Below are 26,405 nucleotides of genomic sequence, written 5' to 3' on the forward strand. Positions count from 1 at the left end.
TAGGAGAACAGGACCTGAGACTGCTGTCAATCAAGAAAAAGGAAGATGAGAGCTAAAAGTTCAGCAAAAGGACATGGTGATGAAGAAGAGTGGAAGAAGTAAAAGACCACCAGATGTCTCTGAAGACCCCCAAAATGACTAAAATGGACATACGGAAATGGGGGTTGCCTGTGATAATGAGTTCCGGGAAAATTGTTAATATGTTAATCATCTCTTGCAAGTCTTATGAATATGTATAAAACCTAAAAAATATAAGCCTGTAACTAACACAAGCACGGTATGCACGCTAGGTGGAAGGATCCCCCGTGCATCCAGCGCTGCTAATAAAGAATGCTGAATCACTGCTAAATTTGATGTTTAATTTCTTGGAATCAAGAGTAACTCTTTGCCTTAATGCTGAGGCCGTGAAGAATAGCAAAGAATTCTGCCTGCACCATATTATTTACTATAATTGGTGTGCTTAGCGTTTCGGTCTATCCACTGTGACATCTAGGGACATTTTACTTACAATAATCTCTAGGAATCTAAGTGCATTTTCCAAAACCAAGATTTACTCCGACACATGTCAGCAAAGTACTTGATGCTAAAACTCCCACTCCTCAAAACAGATAAAGGACCTAGATCTCGCTGATGGAAGCCAACACTCAAAAATCAACCAGTGCTGCCAAAACCATGGGACATCAAACTAGTAGCGTGGGTTTTATCGTTTGTGGGTTTTTTTGCAGTTGGTGGTGATGTTTTTATTCAGATCCTCGAGATCTTGCCAGCCTTTAACGGCATGACTGCAAGGATTAGGCAGCTGCTTCTAACAGGAGCTGAGTTTTCAGCTCATGGCCCCTTCCCAGGAGCAGAAACTTGAACAAGACCATCGAATGCCTGAGTTAGCAACACCACGATTGCAAAGTACGAGAGCCCTCCAAGACAGCTTCTTAGCTTAAATGGCGTATTTTCAAATGCACAGCACATCCCATTATTTTAATCTTGCCCAATGCTTTTTGAGATGCCGAGGGGAAAGCACGCTGTTGCGGAACGGAGGGGCTTTGGTTGAACCCAGCACAAACCACAGGAGTGGTTTTGTTGAGTCACTGCCAGGCCTAGCAAATCCCTTTCCTGAAGCAATTGTGTACAGCAGCAGGTGGCAGGCTGGGGCCATTTTTGGTCATTTTTGGCTCTTCAGCTCAAATACATCTTTTATCGATAGATGGCACTTCTCTCTGGATGAGATCGGTTTGGTACTGTTGGGAGCTGACCGGTATCACAAGCTTCAGAAAACAGCTACTGAAATTCAATCAAATCCCCATCATTTTTAATTATTCAGTTTTGGCCTTGTCAAGATGCATTACATAGCTATAGCGGTGCTCTAAAAAAGGCCGAAGGTAGCACAATTTATTTTAACGCTAATTTACTGTACAGCAGATACAGAAATATTTTAAGCGGTTGAGCTATCAGACACTGTGCGATGGATTTGCATTATATTCATGTTAACAATTATGGCATTGCTAAAAGTTCCTAATCAAAATTAGGGTCTGAAAGATTTAGCTGCATAAAAATACAGCATAAAAACAATACCTGCCCTGAAAAACAATAAAATTCGTGCGCTCTCCCTAGTAAAGTTTCTAAACCCCCCCATATAGAAAGCTTCTTAATCATGTTACTTATACACACAGATTTTCTTAATAGTGTCTGTAAAGAGTTTCTAACATATAGATAATAGGTTACAGGGGGATCACATCCAAACTCAGTTGTAAATATGGCTACCGGCATTATATTTAGGTCAGTGGGATATGAATTAGAGAATTTAATTTGAGACTTTTCAAACCACAAATGAAATTAAAAGCATAGGTTGAGCATGAACGGCTAATGACTACAATGGTTATTATGTGGTCACACACACACAGTGAAACAAAGACGGCTAACCTGGTTTTTCAGAAAGACAGCCATGCACGGAGTTGGACTTTCTTACTTTAACAGCCCTACTGCCCTTCTACATCCACCTGCACTGAAAATAGCTAAATGACCCTATATGCTGTAAATCGGTGTGGCAAAGCACACAGGTGACTCATTATGTAAATATTTCCTTTTAGAACTCTTACATTTTCACAAACCAAAGAATGACCTTTTTTTTCCTTTGTCTAGGGACATAAAGTATCTTCATTCCTATTGATGGAGTCTCTTTGTTGCCACTGCAAATGAAAGCAGAATTCCATCATGAATAGCTGCAGCTGTCAATCAGCCAAGTGGAGGACTGTGTTTATAATAAAATGGATTGATTAATACATCATTAATCAATAATACGTTCCTAGGCATCTGTCCAAACCACGATAACCTAAACATTGAGTTTTTTTAACTGCAATAGCATCAGAAAAGGTAGCACACATAAAAGATAAAAGGGAAACAGGTTTGGAATTGGCTTGGGATTATCTGAGATAGCAGAGCCAAACTAATTAGTACCCTGCTAGCATACTGCATCTCTTGTTTTTATCTGTGACTTTGAATATCACTGTGTTTGCATATTGTAGTGATATGTTTATATTGCACAAGTGAATTACTCACCGACATACAAAGACACATGAGAAGGAAGCCAAACAGGCATCGCTAATGTTTTTTATTGCAAAGTCTGAACTGCATTGTGTCCATGGTTCTTCATGAAAAGCAACACTTTCGCTATTAAAGCTGGAATAATTTTATTTGAGTGATGTAGTGCTGAATATTACAGCTCTTGGAAAGTCTTTAGGGTTTCGGTCTCTCCCGTATGACTGATCTGTCAGTGGAATTACAGATGGTTATCGGAAGCACACCTTGTTATGTGAATTTATCCAAAGAAGTTAAAAATACAAAGCAACGGAATGTCGATTTTATGCAGCATGGAGGTCCCTGTTTGCATGGCATCATAACACGTGTAACACACAAAAAATAAGGTGGGTTTCACTTGCTCTGAACTGACTGAAGATGCACTTTCTTTTTTTTTAAAGACACTTGTCTGGTAATATCTTCACAGTGTATCAACAGCGGTGTACACTTTCAGCCTGCTAATGCACCCTGCCTCGTTCCTATCGCAATAGGAAATGATTGATGTTCAGGAAAGGAGCTACAGGTTTGGTCATCTCAGCTTTTCTAAGATATCATCTCCTGTTTCTTCAGAAGCAGGAATAGTTCCAGGTGGTGAGTAAGGCTGCATCAATGGAAAGGACAATTTACTTACACATTCACATAACCTTTTCATTATGAACATCAGCAGATCTAGAAAAGCTTGGCCCCATTTCCTGGCCAAAACATTCCCTGCTGTTTACATCCTACCTGAGAGAAGAATGCAAATGTAAATGTTCACAACTCAATCCCTTGTTGAAGTGAGATGGAAAAAAAAAACCACTCTAGGGTTATAAAAATATCATAAAAATGTTTGGCAGCAAAAAAGAATTCAGCCTTTCATTTTAGCATGGCAGCACAACAGGCAGGTTTGTCTCCAAGCAGACCAAACACCGACTCTGTCGTCATGAATATACATCCCTGGACAACAGCAAGGAAAAGGCTCATGGGGCTGCAAACAGTGTAAGGAGTGGCTGAACTTGGAAAGCTGAGTTCAGAGGTATCCTACTTCTCTGTTTTCCCATCCTGCTAGAGAACGAGAGCATGCTTTTGTCTGCAGAGATATACAGGCTGCAAGACAATCACAAAGAAAATACCAAATTGCAGTTGTTTGCTCCGAAGGTAAAGGAAATAGGATTTGTTTTAAGATTGTGTCAGGGATTTTTTAGGATAATGTCTTCTGGATTCTAGTCACAACTTTGATTTGTTGCTTACCTCAGATATAAACTGTGCCTACCCTAATTATTCTTCTACCAACTTGACTAGTAGCTATGTTAAGGACAAGGTTGATGATTTTGTCTGAAAAAGAGTTTTTAAATAGCACCAAAAACATGCTTTGCGCTGTCAGTGTCATTTGGGGCCCTACACAATAATTAATAAATGGTCCCAAATAATCTTATCTCAGTTTTGTTACTCTTTAATTAAGAAGTGACAATGAGGCAAAGACTGGTCAGTTTAGGGATGGTGGGAAAATTAAATGGTACAGCTTGAGAGTCCTAATCAAGAGATGTGGTATATGGTTACGTATAGTTGTTATGATCACTATATATGGTTAAAGACAGAGCAAAAATTGTGGCAATATGCGGGTATCTGCCACAAAACGAGCAAGCAAGTAGGAATTAGGAACGGGTTTCAGTCTTTGCAATATTTCTCCTTGATTCAGAGCCACAAATGTGCCCAGAAGCTAATTCAAGGTCACAAGCTGGATATGGTAGTTAGATTCTGTACTCCTCACTCAACCAAGTACCCCCAAAACTTTAGAGCCTGGGTGAACACAGTGCAGTGGATTGAAGGAGGAGTTGCAAAGGATTTTGCTCCCCTCGAGTCCTGTGACCCAGGGTGGAGATGGGGACAGTTCGTTTCGGTCCCTGGGCATATCTGAACCAGCCATTCTCTAAAGCGAGCCTAGCCGAGCCAGAGTTTCAAGGCATCGTTTCAACAGCCAGGACTGCAGAGGCCGATCAGGCGTTGCTCACCATGGCCACCCTCCTTGGCCAGGACTTGCGCTGAGAAGGGCATGTGGCTAACTGCTTGCACATTTGGCCACGGAAATGAGGTCGTAGCTCCGACCTGCTCCCTAGGCTCAAAGGCAAAAGCCTAACCCAGCGGCTTCACGGGGACTGCTCATGTAAAGGTGAAAGGATCAGATCCAACCAAAGCAACAGAGCAGAGGCAGCACTTGTACCTCCGAAGAATAATTTGTCACTTAATCACCTCCTTTCAGAAAGACTGCCTACCAAGGGGGACGGGAGCCTTGTGCACAAGCAGGCTTTTGATCTTGGTGGAGCTCAGAGGGCTTTGCTAGCGCATTCATTTAAAGGATTGAGCGGCAACTAATTAATGATGCTAAATTATATCAGTCATGGTTTGGAGGCTTGCTTTAATGTATGAAGACAAGCTGTTAAGCTGGAATGGCGAACTGATGTTTACTTTGTGATAGGACAAAGTAGCCTCCACCTCTCTCCTGATGGTGGTTTTCTGTCAGCCTTCTAGGTCTGCATTCCCATAGTTGTTACAGGTACTGTCAATGTCCTGCTCTCTGGTGGCTGTTGTACAGAATGATGGAAAGCTGTAAAAATCACAAAACAATTTACCCCATAAATTTCCAAATTACACTAGGATGACCATCATCTGCCTCTCCAGGTAATGATTTCCAGCCATTACCATTGAGAACTTGCTGGTGGGAACAGAAAGCAGTGTTCTCTGAAGGGTTTTGGACGAGAAATCCGTGCCAAGCTGAGCAGTGTGAACTACAGGGTGCAGGCAAATACACATCCTTTCTCGAAACACACAACAGAAGTGCAGTTCTGTGCTGACTTGGACTTTTTCAGGCTGATCGGTTATTTTAGCTGTTTTCTGGTCAGCACATAGATCGGGTGCTAATTTTATCAGCTTGGTTTTAAAATCAATGCACGGAGAGTGCAGTGTCTCTCACCTTCCCCTCCATAGATGGAATTATGCAAAACGTATTCACTTAGGTAAAGCTGTAGGTATTGGCTTTCGTGTTGCTCGCACTTTTCTAAACGGATGAATTTGAACTTAGACTGTGCAGACAACACTAGCTTATTTGGCATTCACAAACCGCAGCAGCATATTAGGCATTAATTACATACGACTAATTATACTCATTATAATGAATGAGAATTCTATTAGGCTTAAGAACTATTTAAAGGGAACTAGAAATTAAAGCAGCAGGATTTAGTATCTGGCTGTCATGGAGTTGCTCTGCGTGGCCTTGGGCAGCATGGTTTGCCATTCTGCCTCTAGTTTTCCAAAAGACAAGGTGAAGGTAGTGGTATGTACCTCCTTTGTAAAGCCAAGGAGATCCTGCTATAAACAGAAATATCACTCCATATACATATTAAAATAACAGCATGTAATTTCACATCTTCCAGCACTACAGTTTTAAAATCCTTTTTTAAAGCTAAGTAATTCAGACCACTTAGTCCATAAAGAGAGGAAAATCTGATCAAAACCTACCTTTAAGAAGAAAAAAAGGTTAGAAGCTACAAGTAAATAAAAAAAATGTAAAAAAATATTGCTATTTGTAAGAGTATTTCCAAGTAAGCTGAAATTCCATAAAGACCTGAGCTGGTACCTGGTCTGGAATGAGACATTTCTATCATCTTAGACATTTGGAGGGCCCTCTGACAGTGACATTTTGAGTGATGGGTTCAGTCATTGGGAGAGGGAGAGCAAACCTAACAATCCAAGTAGGAAATTCAGAGAAAAGAGAAATTCATTAGAGAGTGATCTCACCAACGTCCCTTCTGCCTCCACCTTTCCAGCTGCAAAGTGGGAACAATCAAACCCGCTCATTTTGTGGGGATTTGTTAATCTTTGTAAGGCACTTCATAGGCTTGAAGCAGTACAAAGTTTGCCAAATGTGGGTGGATGGCTGTGAGCTTTGTCAGTTCAGCAAGTGACTCTGTCCCTTCTTCTCCAGAGAGGCTCTGGTCCTGCCGTAGGCCAGAACAACAGGAATTACTCCCAGCTAGCAAGGTCTGTAGCCGAAAGGGAAGGGCATCCCCCAGAAAGTTGTTTCTGCTGTCATGGAACTGCAAGCAAAAGGCATAGAAAAGTGAATGGAAAAATAGTCCATTTTAACCAAAAATGTAGTGCTGGAATTGCTCGGCACAGTTTATAACTGAATTTCCTCGCACTGAGACAGAGACAGACTCATTTTTTAACACACTAGCTCTGTAATACCAACACCCTTCCATTCAATCAGCTCTCAGCTACACCTGTAGCAGCAGGTAAGGTGCCCAGGACCACCCTCGGCCACCACGGCCAACAGGCACAGAATGGCCGTGGCCCTGGTCTTCATGGCAGGATCTCCAAAGGAAGGTGGCTGCAAGCAGCTGGCTTAGTGGGAATAGTCTCTGCTGCGTGCTGACTGCCTAGCTGTGCCACGGGAAGGATACAGACAAACGTAAGTTGATCTAAGCCAAAACCCACGCTTGGGACGTTTCTAACAATTTAACAGGATAGAGAGTCAATTGTCAGAGCCCGGGAACCTTCTTGTTTCTTGTCCAGGACTTCTTTCAGTCCTGGCTCTGACTTTTGCTCTCTTTCTGATTACCTTCCTTCCTGAGCTGGAGAGCTTGTCACAGTTCATAGTGTAAGGCTTCTTTTCATCACAGATACTTCCAGAAGGTATAACAACACTGAAAAGAAATGTTAAAAAATAAAATCTAGCAATTTAGGGACAGCGTTGGGGAGAAAAGCCACCAAAGAAAATGCATTATGCTATACGTCAAACACCATTCCCAACTATCTCTGCATTCTCAGTCTGAAATGCAGGTCTGAGCTTTTTCAGGTTTGGCTGAAATGCCGTGTAAAACTTGCACAAGTGAGAGAGCCGGTTGCGTTCAGAGGCTGTTGTCACTGCCTGGATGGGCTGTGATAATTTCTGCAAAAGCCTTTACTCTGCAGGATCCGATTAACTGCAAAAGGCAGAGTTATTAAAACAGGTTGGAGCATACTCTGAAAGGCTTCTCTGAGAATCTGTCTATACACCACTGCCATGTCTGGAGAAGGGGGCCTCCAGTTTCTTAAGAAACATTTGCTTACACGTATATCCTTTTGTATGGAAATGTAGAATTTAAGATTTTTCTCCTTTATCTATTCCCTTTTCTTTTGGTCCTGTTTATTATTCTGCAGTTACGCTGCCAACTCTTTGATCTGATGAAAAATGCACATTTCTGGCAGTCAGTGGAGCTGGTTTCTATTTACTATTTCTATTTATTTCTATGCCAGTGATCTGGCATAAATCGCTGTCAACAACAACTCAGATCAGAGACCTCATCTGCCTGAAAACTAACCTAGTAAAAAACGCACGTAAATCCATGCTCGGGTTAACCAGGTGGCCGCACACACGCTCCCCGGTGCCAGTACTCGGGGAAGGCAGGACACAAGACTAAGGACTGGTGCCCTGCGCTTCCCAGCAGCTCTGCCCCAGCCCTCAACAAACGCTCCTGGAGCTGCCATTGCCCATTTTCAGAGCCGCCCTCTCTCACCTCAATTTGAGCCGCTCTGGAGTATCACATGGGGCAAAAAGCCCTGTTGTTCTGGGCACCACGCGTGTCCGCTCTGAAATGTGAGTTTTCCACTGGCACCGCGGCGACTCAAAGAGCTCCGCGGCTTTCCACCGCCCGACAGGAATCGGTAACAGAGGCATTAAGTGCGTCTTCTTTTGGGCACAGCAGCACTTTTTAATAACCCCTGCCCCAGCAAACTCTTCATTCTGGAAGAGAACAATGCAATGCTTTTAACATTCTTCTGATTTAATATTTATGGCTACAAGCCACCCGTTGTTTTTACTATGTAGCTGCTAATCAATAGGGGCTCCAGAAAACAGCAGAACAAGCCAGGGGAGCTGTGGAAGCCTCGGTTCTTCAAAAATTACGGAGAACGGCAAGAGGTTTTCCCCCGCACCCACATTTTTGCAGTTTCTTTTAAAAGCAGAACTCTTACTTGGGTTCATAAATCTACACTTAAGTGTCTCACTATGCTGACCCACGTTTGAAAATGTTTACCTTAGCATTTATGTAGCCTCATTAGTGTGGAATGTTTATACTCCCTCTTGCATTTGCACTTAGTTATACAGTTATACATTGTGTGCTGTAATGTGCACTAATAATCCCACTGTCTCTCTGACACTCTCTCACAGTTATTGCTTCCCTAGGTGCTGTTTTCCAAAGATTTCTATGTTTTAACCTTTGAAATTGAAGCAGGCCTTGTTTTACTATGAAGTTGATAGGAAAGGATATACCATAGAATTTGGCCCTAATTTATTTCAGTGCCTAACTGATTAGTTGGAGACAGAGATCTGGAAACCTGAGCAAGGTTATACCACATTTGCTCACGAGGGCAAGGCAAACATTAAAATACAATTTACTGAAGACCTGGGCATTGATTCTTCCCTGCCTTCCGCATTTTTCCTCTTCAGCCTAAGAAAATAACGTGTATTAAAACTGATAAAAATGTATTTTATGTGTGTATAAACACCGCTACATCTTTAAAGTATGATAGATGCAATGGTACTAGTAGAATTGCTAACATGCTGCATTTCTGGGGCGAAGTAAATGCCGTACCCACTCTGTAAATTTTTGGAAATATGAAAAACATACAGTTCGCTTCACAAGCTCGTGTGATCTGAGGGGAGCGTGCACTGTAAGTGAGGACGATTTCCCATCCCTTCACAGATTTGCGCCTCAGATTTTCTGTACTTTCATAGTGCCTGGGAAACGAGTGAGCACTGACAGGAGTAGAATCCAACATCCTTCTGTGTGCTCTGCTGTAAAATAGAAAAAGTAACATAGGAAAGGCTCTCTCCTTTTTACAAGTCAATCGCAGAGGCAATAAATCTTCCCTCAGAGCCTGGAATTTCCCACTGCTTCGTATTACCTTCTGCTTCGTACTCAAGGGAGGTTTCCTCCAGCATCAGAGGGGCTGGAGTAACAAGCTCCTTACTGGGCTGGTGAAAGGCCCACAGAGAAGGGAGAAAAGGGGCCCGGGGGTAAGGGGAAAGGCTCGACAGCTGCTGGCGGATGGGAGCAGGGATTGGGTCAGCACGGGGATGTCACTGGAGCGACCCAAGGACAGGGAAGGCAAAGGCGCCCTAGGACATGGGTGGGGAGGAAGGAGGAGGATCTCCAGGCTGCCCTGGAGAAAGGAGGAGAGAAGGCATACAGGAGAGAAAGGAAATGCAGGAGAAAGGATCTCCAGGCTGTGCTCAGCAGGGATGTCCAGTGCCCCGTTTTGCTATGCCACGGCACATACTCGCATCCTTTGGCAATAAAAACTACTGTCTCCTCAGGACACATCGCTCCAGCAGGCGCTAGTTCAGTCCTTGTCGCAACATCAAACCTTCAAATAGCTTAGCGTTAAACCTTCTTCTTTCTCTCCCTCCATCACAATCCCCGCCCCCAAGGACAGAGCCCATGTATTTTACTTGGGTGTGTTGAACTTCACAGGCAGGCCAGAAACCAGGCAAAGGGGATGGTTATTACCCCCCCAAAATACAAGTGTGGGGAAAAACGACAGACAGCTGAGATCACATCCTTTTATGTCTTTATTTGCCAGTTAAGATCCTTTTATTCCATCAATGCAAATATGCAGAACAGCAGAAAACTATGTTTTAAGCAGCACATACCAGTTGGCTGAGAATAAACTAACTACATTCCCCAAGCAACGTAAAAGTAACAATGCACATCATCTTCCAGAAGAAGAAGCAAACAGATCTTGCAGCCGAGAGGCACAGCAGGCAGCTTCCGTACAAAGTAGTTTGGCTATTTAAAATGCTAGAACCAGTCCTTGCCCGTTTCTTCAACCCCACCCCCAAAAGTCCTACTATAATTTAACCACTTTTTTTTTTTTTTGCTATCTACATAATATATAAAATATAAACTCTGTTTACTTATAACACTTACTTTTCTTGATAAATAGCTCTTTAAAATATCTACTGTACATATGTCCATGCGTTGACATTATATATAGAGAGAGCATTTATATATATGTATGTATGTCTGAAAACCAATAAATATATACTTAACATTGACACAGCAACAAACCCAACATATCCTCATTTTCAAAATCAAATAAAAGAAAAGGAGTACAGAGAGAAACAGTGAGCGTCCCTTGTGAAGCACAGCATAGCAGGGAGCTCTGATGCCTGCCCTGGCTGGGCATTCGGTACTGCCACCTACTCAAGCAGCCGGGGTGTTAACGTATCCTTTCATCAATCTGTGTTAAAAGTTTACTGCAAGCTGTAGGTTAGCCACCCGGTATGCCACGTGCAACACAGACAGCGCGGGCTCCGTGGGAAACGATGGAGAACTCGCCTCGTGGCTTGCAATGGAATGAGAAACAGAAAGGGAAACAGAGGGACGCGAGTCTGACAGCTGGTGTAGAAAGGAAAGGAAGTAATGGGCAGCACATGGCTGGAAGGTCATAAATAACCACGGTAAACAAGTTAATAGCGTTAAGTGCTTTTAAAAGAAGACGGCTGGCACTGCTGCAAAATCTATCTTGATTATCTGTAGCCAACTCCCCGTAATGAACCAGTTTTCCCACTGCCACAAGAAGACGCAAATGAAACCCAGACGGCCAAATTCAGATGCCAGAACTGGGGTCACTGCGTGACACTGCGAGGCTGCGGGGTCAGAGCCGAACCTGCCCACGGGCAGCTGAGGTCACTGAGCGGCCCTAATGGATGTGCACTGAACCTAATGGGATTTTTTGAAGTATGAACTTTAAAAAACAAACAAACAACCCAACCAAAGAAACCCACACCCAGCCCCAAACAGTTAATTTCACACATGCCAAAGCGTAATAAAAGGTGGATCTTTTTAAACTTTTCATTTCAAAACAGCATTCTTTAAAAATAGAACTTAATCCCAAAAGAAAAAATGTAAATGACCTTCTACAAACATGTTTTGTGTTCAGTTTTGGATTGACCATAGCCATTCTGTTTATTTGTTTAACTGAAAATGCTGAATAAAAGCTAGTTCAGTTTGACCTAAGCTGATACCCTTCATTTCCCAACCCCAAGGCTTCGATTTGGCAGCTTTGAAAAAGGCATCACCTGTCTGGGCTCTGGCTTCATACACGCAGTAAGTCATGAGGTCATGACATCAGTTCATGAATGCAGCATTATCTATAGTCCCATGTACTTAAAATTCCTTCTTTTCATGAGCAAATGGAAGTGGGCAGTTATTGTCAAGGGGAAGTTATTTTTATTGGACAGTTGGACAGATTTCATCCAGCAGCTTAAGAGAGAGGAAATTTTAAAGCAGGTAAGACTGCCAATTATTATTCACTTGTATTTCATCTCTAAATTTGCTCCCCACAAGTAACAACTTCATCAACAACAAGAACCTGCTGTCCTGAATAATCCTGTCGTTTCCCAACTGGTCCCAGGTACCCAGAGAGCATCGCAGAGGCCAAACAGTCCAGTGCTGAGTTTCATAAGTACTTGAGGGCACATTACCAGGCCACCAGAACGTCACACCAGCGCTGAGGATCTGCCCAAAGCCAAAAGTCTGCTGCGTACTTTTCAACCCTTGTAAATACAGAACTTAACAGCAAACAGACTTCATAAGGTGTGATATTTTATATGGAAGGCCATAGATGAAAGTCAAATATAGACATTCCCAGCAACAGCCATCAGTAATTTCTGAATCTCTGCAAAGACAACATCAAGATACTATGTTTACCTTTACCCATTAAATAAAATACACTTTTTTTTGGTAGATCAATGAGTTGTTTTAAATTGTCCGGGACTTTTCCACATCATGTATCATCTTGTATCATCACAGAAATAAACAAGGTAACAGAGAAACTGAATTGTCCTTGCGCTATGACCACACGCAGCAGAAAAGCCATCTTTTTGGAACGGCTGGACTTCCAGGACAGCTGCTCACTTGCACAGTCACTGATTCAAAAGCTATCCAAAAGAAGGAAACACCAAGTACAAAGTGGAGAGTGCCTCTGATTGCTCTATGCTGGCCAGGCAGGAATTTCTCATGCTTTCAGCCAAAGCAAAGGATGAACTCCACAGCAGCCCATCCCGAGCCTAAACTCGTCTATGCATGCCCCGATTCTCTGCCACATTGGCTGCATGGGTAAGGACATACCATCTCTACTTGGTATTTTTGAACTACACAGCTAAAGTACTACTAATTTAACACATGCATGTTATTAGATACAGGAAACCCCAAGCTCTTGCAGAGTTCATATGACTTCACTGAGTTCAGCGCTAGATCCTGCATGGATCTAGCAGGAGTATGGGATGGATGCTGCTCCCCCGAGGGCAGGGTCCCTTCTCGGGCTCCCAAACACAGAGGTGGAGCAAGGCTGCTGAGAAGGTACAACCCTCACCCTCTGCACGACCAGCGTATTCTCCCCGTCAGCGCAGGCCCATAGGTACCAGACGGCAGACAGCCCTAACTCCCGCTCCCCGCTGCAGTCACCGCTCTCCCTTCGGGCACACGGAACGACTTCGGTTGTGCCCTGCTGTCACACCGCGTAGGGCTGCCCTACCCCTGGTGCGGACCCCAGTGCAATTCCCACGGAAAAGAAGACACTGTCTCTCAGCTGACCGTCCCAGCACTGGAACAGACCCCTGCAGAGCATTTCACCTGGGCTCTCTCTCCCCTTTGGCTCTTTTTGTCTTTGGCAACAGACCGCAACGTTCAGTATCCTGTGGGCACAGGCTGATGGCAAAGGAAAGAGCCTCTCCTACAGCAGCCCTGGGAAAGAGGAACGAACATTTCTTACCTAGTGCGTGAAGAAGCTCATTGGGGGCAGTTTGGCTATTAGGCCTGCACCAATTCTAGCAGCATTCATCTCAAACCTTGTGGCACAGCATTAAAGAACAGCATTAAAAGTGCAATTCCAAATATGCGTTTCCTGGTCTGGTACCGCTTTTGAGTTCAACCAAGTACATCTCTGCTATCTGCTACCCAAATTCTTAAACGCTGTGTGAACTCCAGAGGCTACTTAGGGTAATTCAATGTACTTTCAACTGTACCGAAAGAGCAGAGGGCTTGATGCTGCCAAGAAAGATCCCAGTCTGTAAAGTAACAATCTATCAGAAGAGTAATACACATTCTATAAATAAACCCATTCCTTCCTCCTCTAAGCCAGGTGGACGTTTAGTATCTTTACACTCAACACTACAGCACCTTCGCCTCCTAGAGAATGGAAAAACTGTCACACAATCCTGAACGTATGCAGTTACTGCTGCCATCCCAGATAGGTAACTACTTCACCCCAATCTAGCCGAAGATCTCTGCTGCTGTCAGAGGAGGAGGAGATCCCGCCCTGCCCCTGCCCATTCCGCCTGCCGCTCTGGGGCCAGCGCCCTGGTCGCACAATGAGCTTTACAGGATTCAACCCATTTGCAAGCCAGTACTAATGCTAGCATCCGATGGCTCTGTAACCAAAGCATGAGATTTTCTTTCTGCTTAGCAGCACTATCTGCATCAGTAAGTCTGCACAGAGGATGGGTGATGCCTGTCACCGAAACCTTTGGATCCGGGACAGAAAGGCTGAGCTCAGTAGTACTCTCTCTATACACTGCGTCTCAACTGGGGGCTGCTCACTGCAGGGGCCGGGAACAGGATTCCAGCCTATCTTCTTCCAGCTGGCATCACGAAACCCAGAAAGACACAGGAAAAAAGAAAATACAGATAGGAAAAACTGTCAACATGTGTGAACTGAAATGAGGTGCAAAGACACGAACAGCAATTCCAGCACAATGGCCAAATCACTAAGAAGCAAGACTCACCAAGATTTTGGTCCATGCTTAGTTCCAGTTTTGGATGGTGTTTAACTAGACATGGTTAATTACCCACCAGGCTTGCATTCATGACTTGAACTAGTCACTATTTTCAATAAAGGGCTTTTGCCTTACAATATGAAAACTCTCTTGATCCCCTTGGGGCTCATTCCGGTTTGGGGGGGGGGGGAAGATGATTTCTTGATCAAATTCTCTCTTCTGTATTTCCCTGTGTATGTTTCAGGGCAGGAACTGGACAGCATGATATATACAACAATTACAATGGGAAATTCCTGTTGGCACAGATACTACCTCAGGAATTCTCAAAGAAATCCATTTTTAGGAAAAAAATCCAAACTTGTCAAGGGCTGCTTCTAAGAAGGAATGATGAAAGCTTGCCCGAGGTCTTAGCAGAAGCAGTCAGCCCCAGAGACAGTTGCTAGAACTGGCAGAACAGCATGGATAGAAACAATTCTCCGTTTGGGAATGGTTTTGCAGTATTAGATTATTCCTTCATCAGTCACACTACTACACTTCAGGGAATATTTCCTGAAAGGTCACACATATGCTCTTCAAAAGTTTAAGCACATGTTCATAATTTTGGGGTGGGAGGCAAGTTTCCTAACTTTAGCCACCTAAACCTTTAGAAGCCAAGATTCTCCGCAAAGGAGGAGGACAGGAATTTCCAGTGGGCGCCTCCTTCTGTATTGATCTGAGGATGAACGGAGTCAGCCTTTGGAGAGCTCTCTCTGTATTGACTGCTGTGTCCTTGCACAGCTGATCAGGACAAGACACCTGGCTTTCAGCTGGCTGAAGTCAGATGAGCTGAACCACACTACTGACACCCTCCTGTTCAAAAACATGAAGCTCTAAAACCGGGGGCAGGACAGGCAGGAGCATACAGCAATCAGAAGGAGTCATTTGTAGGAGAAGCCCTAGAGAAGCCCTCAGTGCTCCTAAAAATAGCAAAACTGTAAGTGCTTTTTAAAAAATCTAGATTGTTCTGACAGTTCTCTTTCTAACCTAAAATGGCAACGCTAATGTGATGGCCTTGAGAAAGAGGGTCATATTTTCTCTTTTAATTCACTGCTCATCCAAATGTTCTCCTCTTTCCTCTAGTCAAAATTAACACAAAAAACCTGAAAAGGTTTTTCTCAAGTTGAATGTAATTTAGTGCTATATGCTCGTGTTCTGCTTTTTTCCTCTCTGAGGACCTAGCGCTGTAAACACATAAGCACTGGAGCAGCTTTATGCAGAAAAGCAGTATCCCTGTTTACTGGGACAACTCATGTGCCTTTCATGATATTCTTTCCAGACTATATTCTCGAAAGAATGTATTATTTCAAGACTGCAATCTAAAATGTTAAAAAGAAGAACAGGACAAACATACCAAAAGAGTTTGTCCACCCCTGCACTCATGACAAGGAACGACTACTACCGTACCAGTAGCTGGCCACTTTAAGGACGTAAAGAGGTGGGGGTCGGGTGTCATTTTTTTCCCTGGAAATGGATGGGAAATTTTCTTATCCCTTTTGTTTTCCACTCACACTCACCACTTGGTGGAGGTGAAAGCTTCTGGGCTGAGCTGTATGAAACTAATTGTCGGTGTGCATCTCTCAAGTGTGAGTTCACAAAGGTTTAAAAGAACGCTGCCCCTCTAAGCATCATACGGTTTCGGATTGGATTTCTACTGTTTTCCACTTAAAACAAAAACGCATGATTACTTCACTCAAAAATCAGTCCCAGACACAGGAAACTGTGTGTAAACCTTCATAAGACTAGCCTGAGTTCAGCTGTATAATAAAACCCACGATCACTACTGTGTCATGCCACTTGCCGCCCATCAAGGTTTTGCACAACCCATTTTAATCAGCAAATCTGTGCAGTTAACACTGCCTCCCTCCCTCCCCCAATACCGGGGCAGATGCACTGTGGTTGAGGACTGCTTTGTTTTAAAAGCCACGCATTTTCCTACTTAATTGTGCTTTAACAAAACCAAAAAACAGCTAGCTAAACCAACACAGAGAAGCTCCTAACAAGCTGTATGAAAAGTGAGCTGCCGAGATTTTCCGTATCACGCGACACTTTCACACCAAGTCCTATTATTCTGTGTGTTGGTTCGAGGTGTAGTACTGCAGCACGGTGGTGTCAGCTGTCATGGTAGCAACCATTCATGTCAGACACTACAGAAAATTTAATGACATGACAGTACCTTCACAGCCCTCTGGTAGGCAAGGAAAATCTAAAAGGATCTTCCCAACCTTTCACAGTAAACACAATTGGATAATCTAAAGCACCTGCAAGCAGGAGATGAGTCCATGATACATCTTTCCAATCAGCCAGCTAATACTGTTATTAAAACAGTTAAGTTATGTCAGCTCTTAAGTCTCCTGTCTGTTTTGGGCATTTCTAAGGACCTTATCACTTTGGCATTTAGCCACCAACAGCTTTAGTCGATCCAAACACCGTTATTTCCCTCTCCTGTACCCTCAGCTAGTTTCCAGGATGCCCAAGCCCTTCACAGGGGCTGAATCACCATTTCCTTCAAGAGCTGCCTGGTTCCTATTCTTTCCTAGGAGCTGAGAGGAGCTAGCAGTACAGAGACATCCTGCTCTTCCGCATGGCTTCACTGATTAAGTATGCCGGGCTCAGTTCTGGCTCCTCGGTCATGATTGAAATGTTCTGCCACTCCCCCAACTGGTTTGACTTTTTAATGGTGTCCACCACACACAGGGCATACAGACAGTCGTCAAAAGTGGCAGCCATCGTAAGGGGCCTCCCGTCCCAGGTCCTCCTGTCGTCCTGGTCCTCAAATGCCTGCCGGACAGCTTGAACCATCTTAATGGTGCCCCGGAGGTACGGGGATGGGATGTCACTGAAGGCTTTCTCTGGAAGTAAGGAGTTGCTGACCGGCGTGGAGTCCTTTAGCAGAAGCTCCCGCTGAGGAGAGCTGTTGCTCTGCCCGTAGAGATCAGTGCCTATTACGATCAGCCGTCCTGCCGAACCCACCACAATAATGTCTTGTTTGAACTCTCCCGGGACGTTGAAGTTGAGCGTCACCGTGCAGCACACGCCGCCTTCCAGGACCATCTGAAACGTACAGAAGTCGTCGCTGGTGATCTGCCGTATCCCCTTGATGTGGTCCGTCTGCTTGACGAAGGTCTTGAGCAACCCGTGCACTTTCACGGCCTTCTGGCTGGTGAGGAAGGTGAGGAGATCGATGATGTAGGTGCCAACCGAGTGCAAGCCCCCACCTCCCATCAGGTCATCGCAGCTCCAGTTGTACTTCTTGCCTAGCAGGCTTCCACTGTGAACCTGCACCTCGCACACCAGCAGCTCCCCGACGTAACCCTCCTGGATCAGCTGCTTCATCTTCACGAAAGCCGGCAGGAAGCGCAAGACGTTCCCCATGATGCTCATGAGCTTTGGGTAATAATGAGCCGCAGTCATCATCCGAAAGGCATCCAGGGGAGTCGCCGTTCGGTCGCAGATGACGTTTTTTCCAATGCCTGAAAAACAGTTTAAAAAAAAAAAAAAATCAACAAAAGTATACTGATTGACTAAGCTGAAAGCCTCAAGGCTATTCTTAAAGCCTGAGCCAAGGAGAAAGATCGTTGAAAGAAGAAAACATTTCAATACGGTGTTAAAGGCACAAAGATCCCTTCTGGCCTGTTTCCAAAATGCCTGTAAGAGCTTCTTGAGCACAACAGTGAAAATACATCCCTTTTTATTTTCAAAATGCTCTCACGCCTCAAAATTGCACGAAGGTGAGGGCCTGGAGAGATAAGTAAGCCAGCTAAGGCCAGCTGGACTGCTACCCCACATTTGGCACCTTCTGGGAGGAGGCACGAAAGCACCCACCCCACGCAGCCATCTCACAGACGCCTCTTCTCTCTCCCACCCCTCACGCCTGGGGGGTGAATTCGGAGGGCTGAACCTGAGCTTCGGATTCAAATCCCCGAAGCCTATGAGGAACACGACCGCGTGTATGTGGTAACTTAACGTAGGTACACTGAAAAGCCTGGGCTCGTCTTCTCAATGGCCTTGTCCCTTCATCCTTCCCGTTCAGACTGTCTACGAGGCTCTGACTGGAGAGAGGGAGAAGTGCTGGGCTTGTCGTTTGATTTAAAATGTAGAAATTGCTTCTCGCTCCCAAAATGCCACGCTGTTCTGACAATGGCACTCTTTTTTTTTTTTTTTGAAGCAGCTCTGCCGAAATGTCAGCAGCGCATCCGTGGTGCCAAGGGAGAGCCACGATTGCTCTAAAACAGGTCAAACGTGGCTGTGGCAATCTGTTCCCTCTCAGAACTGCCCGTACGGGCACACTGCTCACTGAAGCTTGCATGATGGTCCTCTTTTATCTGGCCATCAAGGTGTGCAGCTCAACGCGGTGCAGGTCGAGATGCCTAAATAATGGCTTTATTATTGATTTCTCCTCGTCAAATATTTTCATTCTGTACCCATACACACATACAGTGGCAGAGTCTCCAGTTTCCTTTTTAGTTGCATACAAAGATTTTTTTACACTTAATGAGCAACGTTAGGTGAGGTATACAACCCCTTACAGCACTTAATACCATCCGTGCCTTGAGAGCCTCGGGCTACAGCTGGGCCTGGCACTTAAAAGAGCTGAGTTTGGATCCTGTCTGCTGAATAAATCTGGTTACTCGCTTTGTGTTTCGATTCCTTTTCCCTTCAGATAGGTGAGAAATCCCTTTTTCTTTAAAGAGCTGTTGTGAGGATAAAATCGTACATGTTTTGGAGCTGTTTGGATGAAGTCATATAAATACAGACAGATGGCAGGGATCTCTCTGAGCCCACTTACATGAATATTTAACAGCCTGACTGGAAGAAGAAGGGGGTCACAGTCCAAACGTTCAATAACCAGCTTATCCACACTGCCTATTCCCACTCTTTGTCTGCTGCTATTTGAGTAGCTGAAACTGGAGGGAGGGCTCTCACCACTCAAGTGGCAGTCAGAGCTAGTTAACCGCCAAGAAGGGAAAGATCTTCCTTCAACTTGCTCCTATTTACCTTCTACTTAATCAGGTAAGTAGAGACGTACTCATTTTCCTCTTATATTAGGCAGGAATCCTCTATTCAGCGGCCATGGCCTTCCCTTCTCTCTTTTCTCTCTCATCTTTACAGACTGTTGCTGGTGACTGAGTTGACATTTTCAACCTCGTAGCACTTCTTTTCCTGCTCCTGAGTAATTTTTTTCTGCATCTGTTTGATACTGGAGCAAGCATTCATCCACCTGCCCTATATTCCTCTAACTGGTAGCTCCAGCTGTGCCACCTGATACAGATCACTGGTCTAACAGCCCTTGAGTTACATACAGTCTTTGCAGAGAGATTTGAGTATGGCAAATTAGTTATCAAAATAAGGGAAATCTTAAGTCAGACAAAACGTGCCTACAGTCCAACCTTCCTGAAATAGTCATTTTCCCCCCAAAGAACCCATACCTTACTACATCATCATCTGACCTGTTCACCACTGGTCAACAAGCATCGCCTTCTGCTCCAGTTCAGCCTGCATCGTGCTGCCTCACGGACGCCTGCCGCGTTTTATCTGGGGTCTGCGCAGGCACTAATCTATCATGATACGCAGCTCTACACATGTGCTCGTCAGGAAAAGGATCAGCTTTCTCCAGGACTAGCAGCCCAGAGACATTCTCCTTGGTGTGCGCTCGGTGGGGTCAGTCCTTCCTTCGCTGTGTGGGGCAGGCGACACCCGGGACTGTCACGACCCGGGTACCAAATGATGATTAGAAATACGAAAGGGAAGCCTATGGGTTTTTACATCCCTCACGTTCGAGAAAAATTCCCATTAGGATCAGTGTAGGTCAGGCACACGTCCAGAGAAAAGGGAAGAGCCCTAAATACTGGTATGGAGACAGAGAAAAGGTGAAGTCTTACACTTACTATTCCTTCCACCATTTCAACCTTATTGGAAAGCTTGAAACCTTTTTAATTATAGCAAATCCAAAATGCAAATGTTTTGAGAGCCTTCCCGTCTCTGTGCATATGCCGATAATACATGCTGTGCTCTCATCCCTGTCAGGCATTTAAACAGATTTTTGCTTGGTGCCCAGAAAGCTTTTATGCTCTACGGAAGCTCGCGCAGGTTCTTTCCGCATGACGCTGCTCAGCACTTGAGTCTGTGCACACCACAGGCCTTTGTCTTCTCTGTAGCTGCAAATCTGCAAGCAGCCACATTAGTTTTCTCGAAGCAGGGAGAGAACATGAAAGGTTTGTTTAATTTAATTTGGAGAAATGCTCTGGTGTGTTTATGCAACTAGAATAAGAAACAGGCAGATCAAAACACCATAGTTTTCCGCTCTCTTCCCTCTGCTCCCTTTGCAAAAGGAGAAGGAAAAAAGGCACCTTCCCTTTGAGCCATTCTCTAAAGCAGCGGCCGGCAGAGCCTCCTTCCCTCCCCTCCCAGCACGGACAGCCTCACGAGACAGCGTGCTCCGACCGCCGGTGCTGCCGGGGGATGCTTGGGGAATGGACCCCCTTCTCCTTGCCTGGGGTTAGGGTCTAATCCTGTCCACATTTAGACAAGAGACTCTAAGAAAGGATGAATTGTTACCGCTTGTCATTCTATCGGTGTGTTTTGCCGTTTTGCACATTTTTGAAAATCACAGCAGGGCAGACAGCAAAAACTTCGTGAATTACATAAAAGCACAGAAGTGCAGTCAGCTTGGTTTGGCAAGAAAGTGCAATATATTTGTCCAAGAGTCAAATACATCTCATCGTATGAAAGAATACACGCCCCTTGCACATGCATTAAGAGATGTGGTCTACAACAGTTCTCCATCGGGCAGCTTCTGAGCATTGATTTCTTGAGTTCTTAGGTAAAACGAAGAAGAAAACTAATCTAAGTACACACCATCCTCTTTGAGGGCTCTGCACAGCCTTCACCCCAGTCTCTCTGCTTGGCTGCACTTCAAAAAGAGACAAGGCAGTGCCAACCAGGCGATAGATGACAAGACGTGGGATTTCTCTGAGCTGGCACGGAGTAGGGGAGGGCTCACGCCCGGCCAGCTCGAGCCCAAAGCTAAAGTTGGGCAGCACATCCCCTAGCAAAGCCCCTGGGAGTGCAGGCTGACTCTCTGAAGCCCACCCACCGCAGGGCTGCAGCTGGGGACCCGCTCCGTGACCCACCGCTGCAGGCACAGATGGCCAGGAACACCAAGAGCCTCCATCAACCGGGCCGTGGTGCCAGCAGTGGCCCCTCTGTGCCCGCGGGCGTGGGGCCACGAGGTGCCGACCGTGTTAGACCCCACAGGTCTGCTGCCCTGAACCCCGCTCTCTTCTCCCTCCAGCAGGAAAACGGGAAAATACAAATAAAGGAGGAGCTGGGAGATGTTCATCCGTGAGATAGACCAGATCCCTACACCAGTGACTCGGGTGTAACTTGCTTTAGCGGTCCTTACAAATGTGAAAAACGACACCAGAGAATTTGACTTCTAGGTTTGGTTGCCAAAGACTGAAAGGTGGCAACACCTGACGACTGCTTGGTTCCTCTTTCAGATGAATCAAAGTTCCCAGAGCAGGTCCACACGACAAAACCACTACTAACACTAGAGTCTGCTCACTTCCCAGTGTCTCACCAGGAAGGTCAAGGGCTGAATAGTCCATCTGACTATTCTTTATCCCCCAGGGTGCATATATCCCAACTTGGATACCAACCTGCATTTAAAGAATGTTATTTAAGAACACCGATCTTGTCTGAAGAAGTAGATGTCTAACCAACTCTCTAGAAGCAGCTGAGCAAATAGAAGAAAATTGCCTGTGCTCTCATTGGTGCTACCATGCCTTTGAGTGAAGATTCCTCTGGCACCTTATGCTGGAAAGTCAGATTGTAACCACGATCTAAGGGCTTGTCACCCACCTCACGGTAATTACTTCTGTCAGGAAGTCATCTGATTTATTTGCCAACCCCAGCCTTCATTTTAGAAAAAGGAAGCCCTTGCGATGTGGAGGTAATGTCAAAAGCCACCCAGCCCCAAAGGGAGCGGTGAGCAGATACAGTCCGGAGCAGTGGTGTTTGCAATTTTTTCCATGTAAATGCAGGGGAAGAGTAAGGAGCTAGAGAAAGAATTTAAGTCCTGATGTTGAAAATGCCTGGCGTTTGCAGCCCTTCATTTTACAGACGGCTCTAGCCCTGTGGCTATCAGCAGCCCAAGTTTCTTTGTGTCTGTAATGTCCCCGTGCCGCAGAGCCTAAAACCGAGCGGAACGCGTTGGCCCACAGCACAGGGAGGGTAGCGCAGCTGTAACCGGCACAGCCTTCATCAGTTCTGAAACCTGCAACGTCAGCTTGTTTTTCCATCTGCTCTGATTGTTTCAAATAAGGAGAGAAACATTTTCACATAAAAAACTCCAACTAATTAAAAAAAAGGGTCCGTCACTGAACTGAAGCAAGACTAGTCCTCTAGCTGTTCAGCCTGGGACACGAGGCTCCAGTACAATATTTTCTCCTCCTCCTATTCACAAGAAAATCAAAAAGGGCTCTATTTGGAGTCTGGGCATAAAATCAAAACCTTCACTGGCACCAGAAGGATTCACTAGTTAGCCGTTGCTACCTATTGCTCTTGGTTAGGGTGGGGGTGAGAGGAAGGGGAAAATAAGGTTTTGTGGACTAAGCTAAATTAGTCAGCAGAAAAAATACATTTCTAAAGCTCACGGAACAGTTTGAGAGTTTCACCAAATACAGGAGTGGTGGAACAGTATGCTTACCTGGTTATTTCAAACGGATGATTTAAAATATTTATATCAAGTTACGGTACCTTCTTCAAACACATTTTTATTTTTAAAAAAAGAAGCTAATAAAAAATTACATTCCAAATGGCGACAATCCACATTATCATCGAGACGGTTACAATAAATAAATACTGGCAAATTTTTCTTCTCAGAGTTTGACCATTGCAGCTGCTGGTGGTGCCTTTGGATCCTATGCAGAATCAGAGGGGAAATCATCTTTGGCACTCGGTTCTGTTCAGGGCTTGTAAGACATGCTGCAACGGTACGTGCTGTATTATTAGTACGCATATTATTAGTTGTAATCAGATCAGTTTCCACCCTGATGCAGTTTGACATGGTTTGCAAATACAAAACAGTATCATCTAATACAGGAATGAGCAGTATCTCATTCACATTTACCCAGCATTATAACACTGAAAAAACAAGCTGAGACATTCGGCTACTTTTATAAATAAGAAATACTCTTACAAATGTGCCCAAGTCAACAAACAAAAAGTAGCAAGTTTAGTTAAAAGGCTACATTTTGCTGCAAATCAGTCATTTTGGCCACACTGACAAAAGACCTTTCCCTAGGAATATATCAAAAACCACAGTCAAAACAAATGCCTTAAATCAAAAGTCACTACCTCTCATCTAAATAGTTGATATACAGCAATTTGTTCTTCTGCACATACGTAGGCACATTGTCAACTCCGTAGTTTTGCACAGAAACCATCTCAGAACCTAGGTGAGGCACCGGGAGCGAGCGCCTGGTTCCCTGCAGCTCAACCAATGTCTGATGCAAGCTGAGCATCGGGAGAACCATGTGTTTCGCACACTCCCATACGAGGCAGACGTCTGTTTGCAATGCTAATTGTGTTAGCCAACAGTACTTCTGCAACCCCACTGGACAGTCAGAAAATGTTCTTCCATTTCTATCTTGCATAAAAATTAAAATGAATTCTGGTGTGTACTCATATGCAAACACATACAGAATCATTTTTTCCCTCAACAATAATGACTTCAGAAAGCCTCACAGCTATTTAAACCATTCCCTTCTATCCCGTTCTCTCCAATTTGCAAAAGATGCAACACTTGGAGGCTGTAATTTAGCCAGGACCTCAAAAAAAATCTTCTCTTACAGACTCTTTACAATACTTAAACACTCTGAACAAAACCAGAGGTTGGTAATGAAGTTCTCCTTCCTTTCCAAATGAATTTCTCCCTAACAAACCCAGAAGAAAACAGAAGAGGTCTGAGCTGTAACTGCGCTGAACCGTTGACTACAGAGGAGACCCACAGGCCTAAAAGCAGGTGACACTATTTTTTCTGTTTCAGAACTGTCTTCCCCATAGCCTGGCAGCCATGGTCCCTTTTGTACGCCACTGGAACAAACCAGCTTGGTACTGTCCCATAGTTCTAACACATAGGTACTAAGGAGAGACACGCGACATTGAGAATGCCTCTCAGAAATTGTATGCAAATACAGAATTCGGAGGCAGAAGTAGCCTATATAGCCACCGTTCATTTATTTTAAGTTTTGACAGCTGGGGTGGCTCTCCAGTCCCTGAGAGATCCACCAGTCGTATAGTCAGTTTAGCCTGCTACGTGCACGATAGCCATAAATCTTTGGCACCATAAATCATGATTTTCTGATCTGCTCGGCAATCACCGCAATGTTATTTGATGAGTGGTACCCCCTCTTAATTACAGCTCTGCAAAGGGCTCCGTCCCAGCTCAGCCGGAGCTGACGACTGCAAGGGTACCTCGGCCCTGGCTTTCAGCAGCAGGCGATGCCCTCGCCCCCCAGCACGGCTTCCAAACAGTCGTTCCAACAAAAAGTGCTTCTTTCGGGCACCACTCCGGAGGAGCACGCAGCAGAGGGGCGCAGCAGAGGAAGGGCGGAAGGTGGCTGAGGAAGAGGAGGGGGAACGGGAAGGGAGAGCACTGCACGGCAGAAAGGAGGCTGCTGGAAGGGGCTGGTGCAGACAGCCCAGTGGAGCTCCTGCCATTCCAGGAGCCGCACCACAAGCCCTCATGGTATCCCCAACATCCCCAGTCCTCGGAGGCCCATCCTAAAAGGCCCTCCTTCAGTCCCGCGTGAGCCCTGCTAGCATCTTTTCTGCAGAAAAAAATAACAATGGAGAAGAAAGAAATAGATTTCGGAGAAAATTAGCACCCTTCCGTACCCAGAGACCGGACAGGAGAGAGGGACGATGAGGAAAAAGCATCTTCGTTAAAACAGTGGTACGCGCGTGAGTTAAGCTATTGCCCAATACGTACATCAGGCTAGAGAAATGTAACATCGGGACAGGCTATTCTATGGGGCTGATATTATTTTCTGATGCATTACATGTGGAGATGCATGAATCACATACTGCATAGTGATGAAAAGCTTCTGAATCCCTCCGAAAATGGTCTAAATAAATATGGATATGTTCATTTCTAGCAGGAGGAGTGGAAGATCTGATAGAAGGCTGCTCTGCTCTGGGAAATGAGGAGCAATTTCTGGGCCATCTCATCAAAACAATCACTCAGGTGATTTGAAAACCTTCTCACATGGGATAAGGATTTTTTATTAGTATATAGAGGTGTCTCTGCTATTATTAGATGCTGCTGCTGTCGATACTGCAATACAGTAATAATTATAGTAACAATAAGAACAATGGTTGTATTTATCATATTCAGCGCACGATCTGTCACTCCGTTCCTTGAGTGGCATGAAAAACACATTTATTTCAATCAATACATCTGCCAGGGGAAAACTGATGGCAAGACAACGTTTCTTCGAGGAAACCTTATTTAACAAAACTTTCGACAAGGAGATAAATCTGGATGATGAATACCTAACAAGATTGGCATTAGTCACAGCTCTAACATTGGCCAAGGCAATCTTTGTTAATCACAGAAACGTATAGCTGTTGCAAAAAACCAAGCGACTGTGGCATAATGAGTCAGAGCTCACGAACTGATTCATACTAACAGGGCATGTGCGTATTCCTAGTCTGCTCCAAGTGTGAAGGAAAATAAGGGTGACTGAAGGAACATATTTTCCTTCGCAACTAAAACAGCCGGAGGGTAACGCACCGCCCTGCTGACAACCAGCGGCTCACTGGTGGGCCACAGCGGATCAATGGCTTCGACAGATTTTACAAACCCTGCACCTCTTCCTCTGCATCAAAATCCGATGAACTACAAGAACACACGCGCTGTTAGCGTTTTACAGTCAACCGGGACGAGACCCGCTTCACAACTATCAGATGCAAAATTCCCTACGGTAAACAC

At 44.8% G+C, this 26,405-nt stretch overlaps 1 protein-coding gene across 1 annotated transcript; it reads right to left on the minus strand.

Annotated features, from left to right (window-relative positions):
• Positions 1–16,597: 16,597 nt before the first annotated feature.
• GFOD1 (glucose-fructose oxidoreductase domain containing 1) lies at positions 16,598–17,881 on the minus strand. The gene has a single exon (XM_009702475.1). It carries the CDS (start codon positions 17,822–17,824, stop codon positions 16,961–16,963), a length of 864 nt encoding a protein of 287 aa, XP_009700777.1. The 5' UTR covers positions 17,825–17,881; the 3' UTR covers positions 16,598–16,960.
• Positions 17,882–26,405: the final 8,524 nt, after the last annotated feature.

The sequence above is a fragment of the Cariama cristata genome, unplaced genomic scaffold, assembly GCF_000690535.1.
Source record: "Cariama cristata isolate BGI_N322 unplaced genomic scaffold, ASM69053v1 scaffold13846, whole genome shotgun sequence".
In the NCBI taxonomy this organism is placed as follows: Eukaryota; Metazoa; Chordata; class Aves; order Cariamiformes; family Cariamidae; genus Cariama; species Cariama cristata.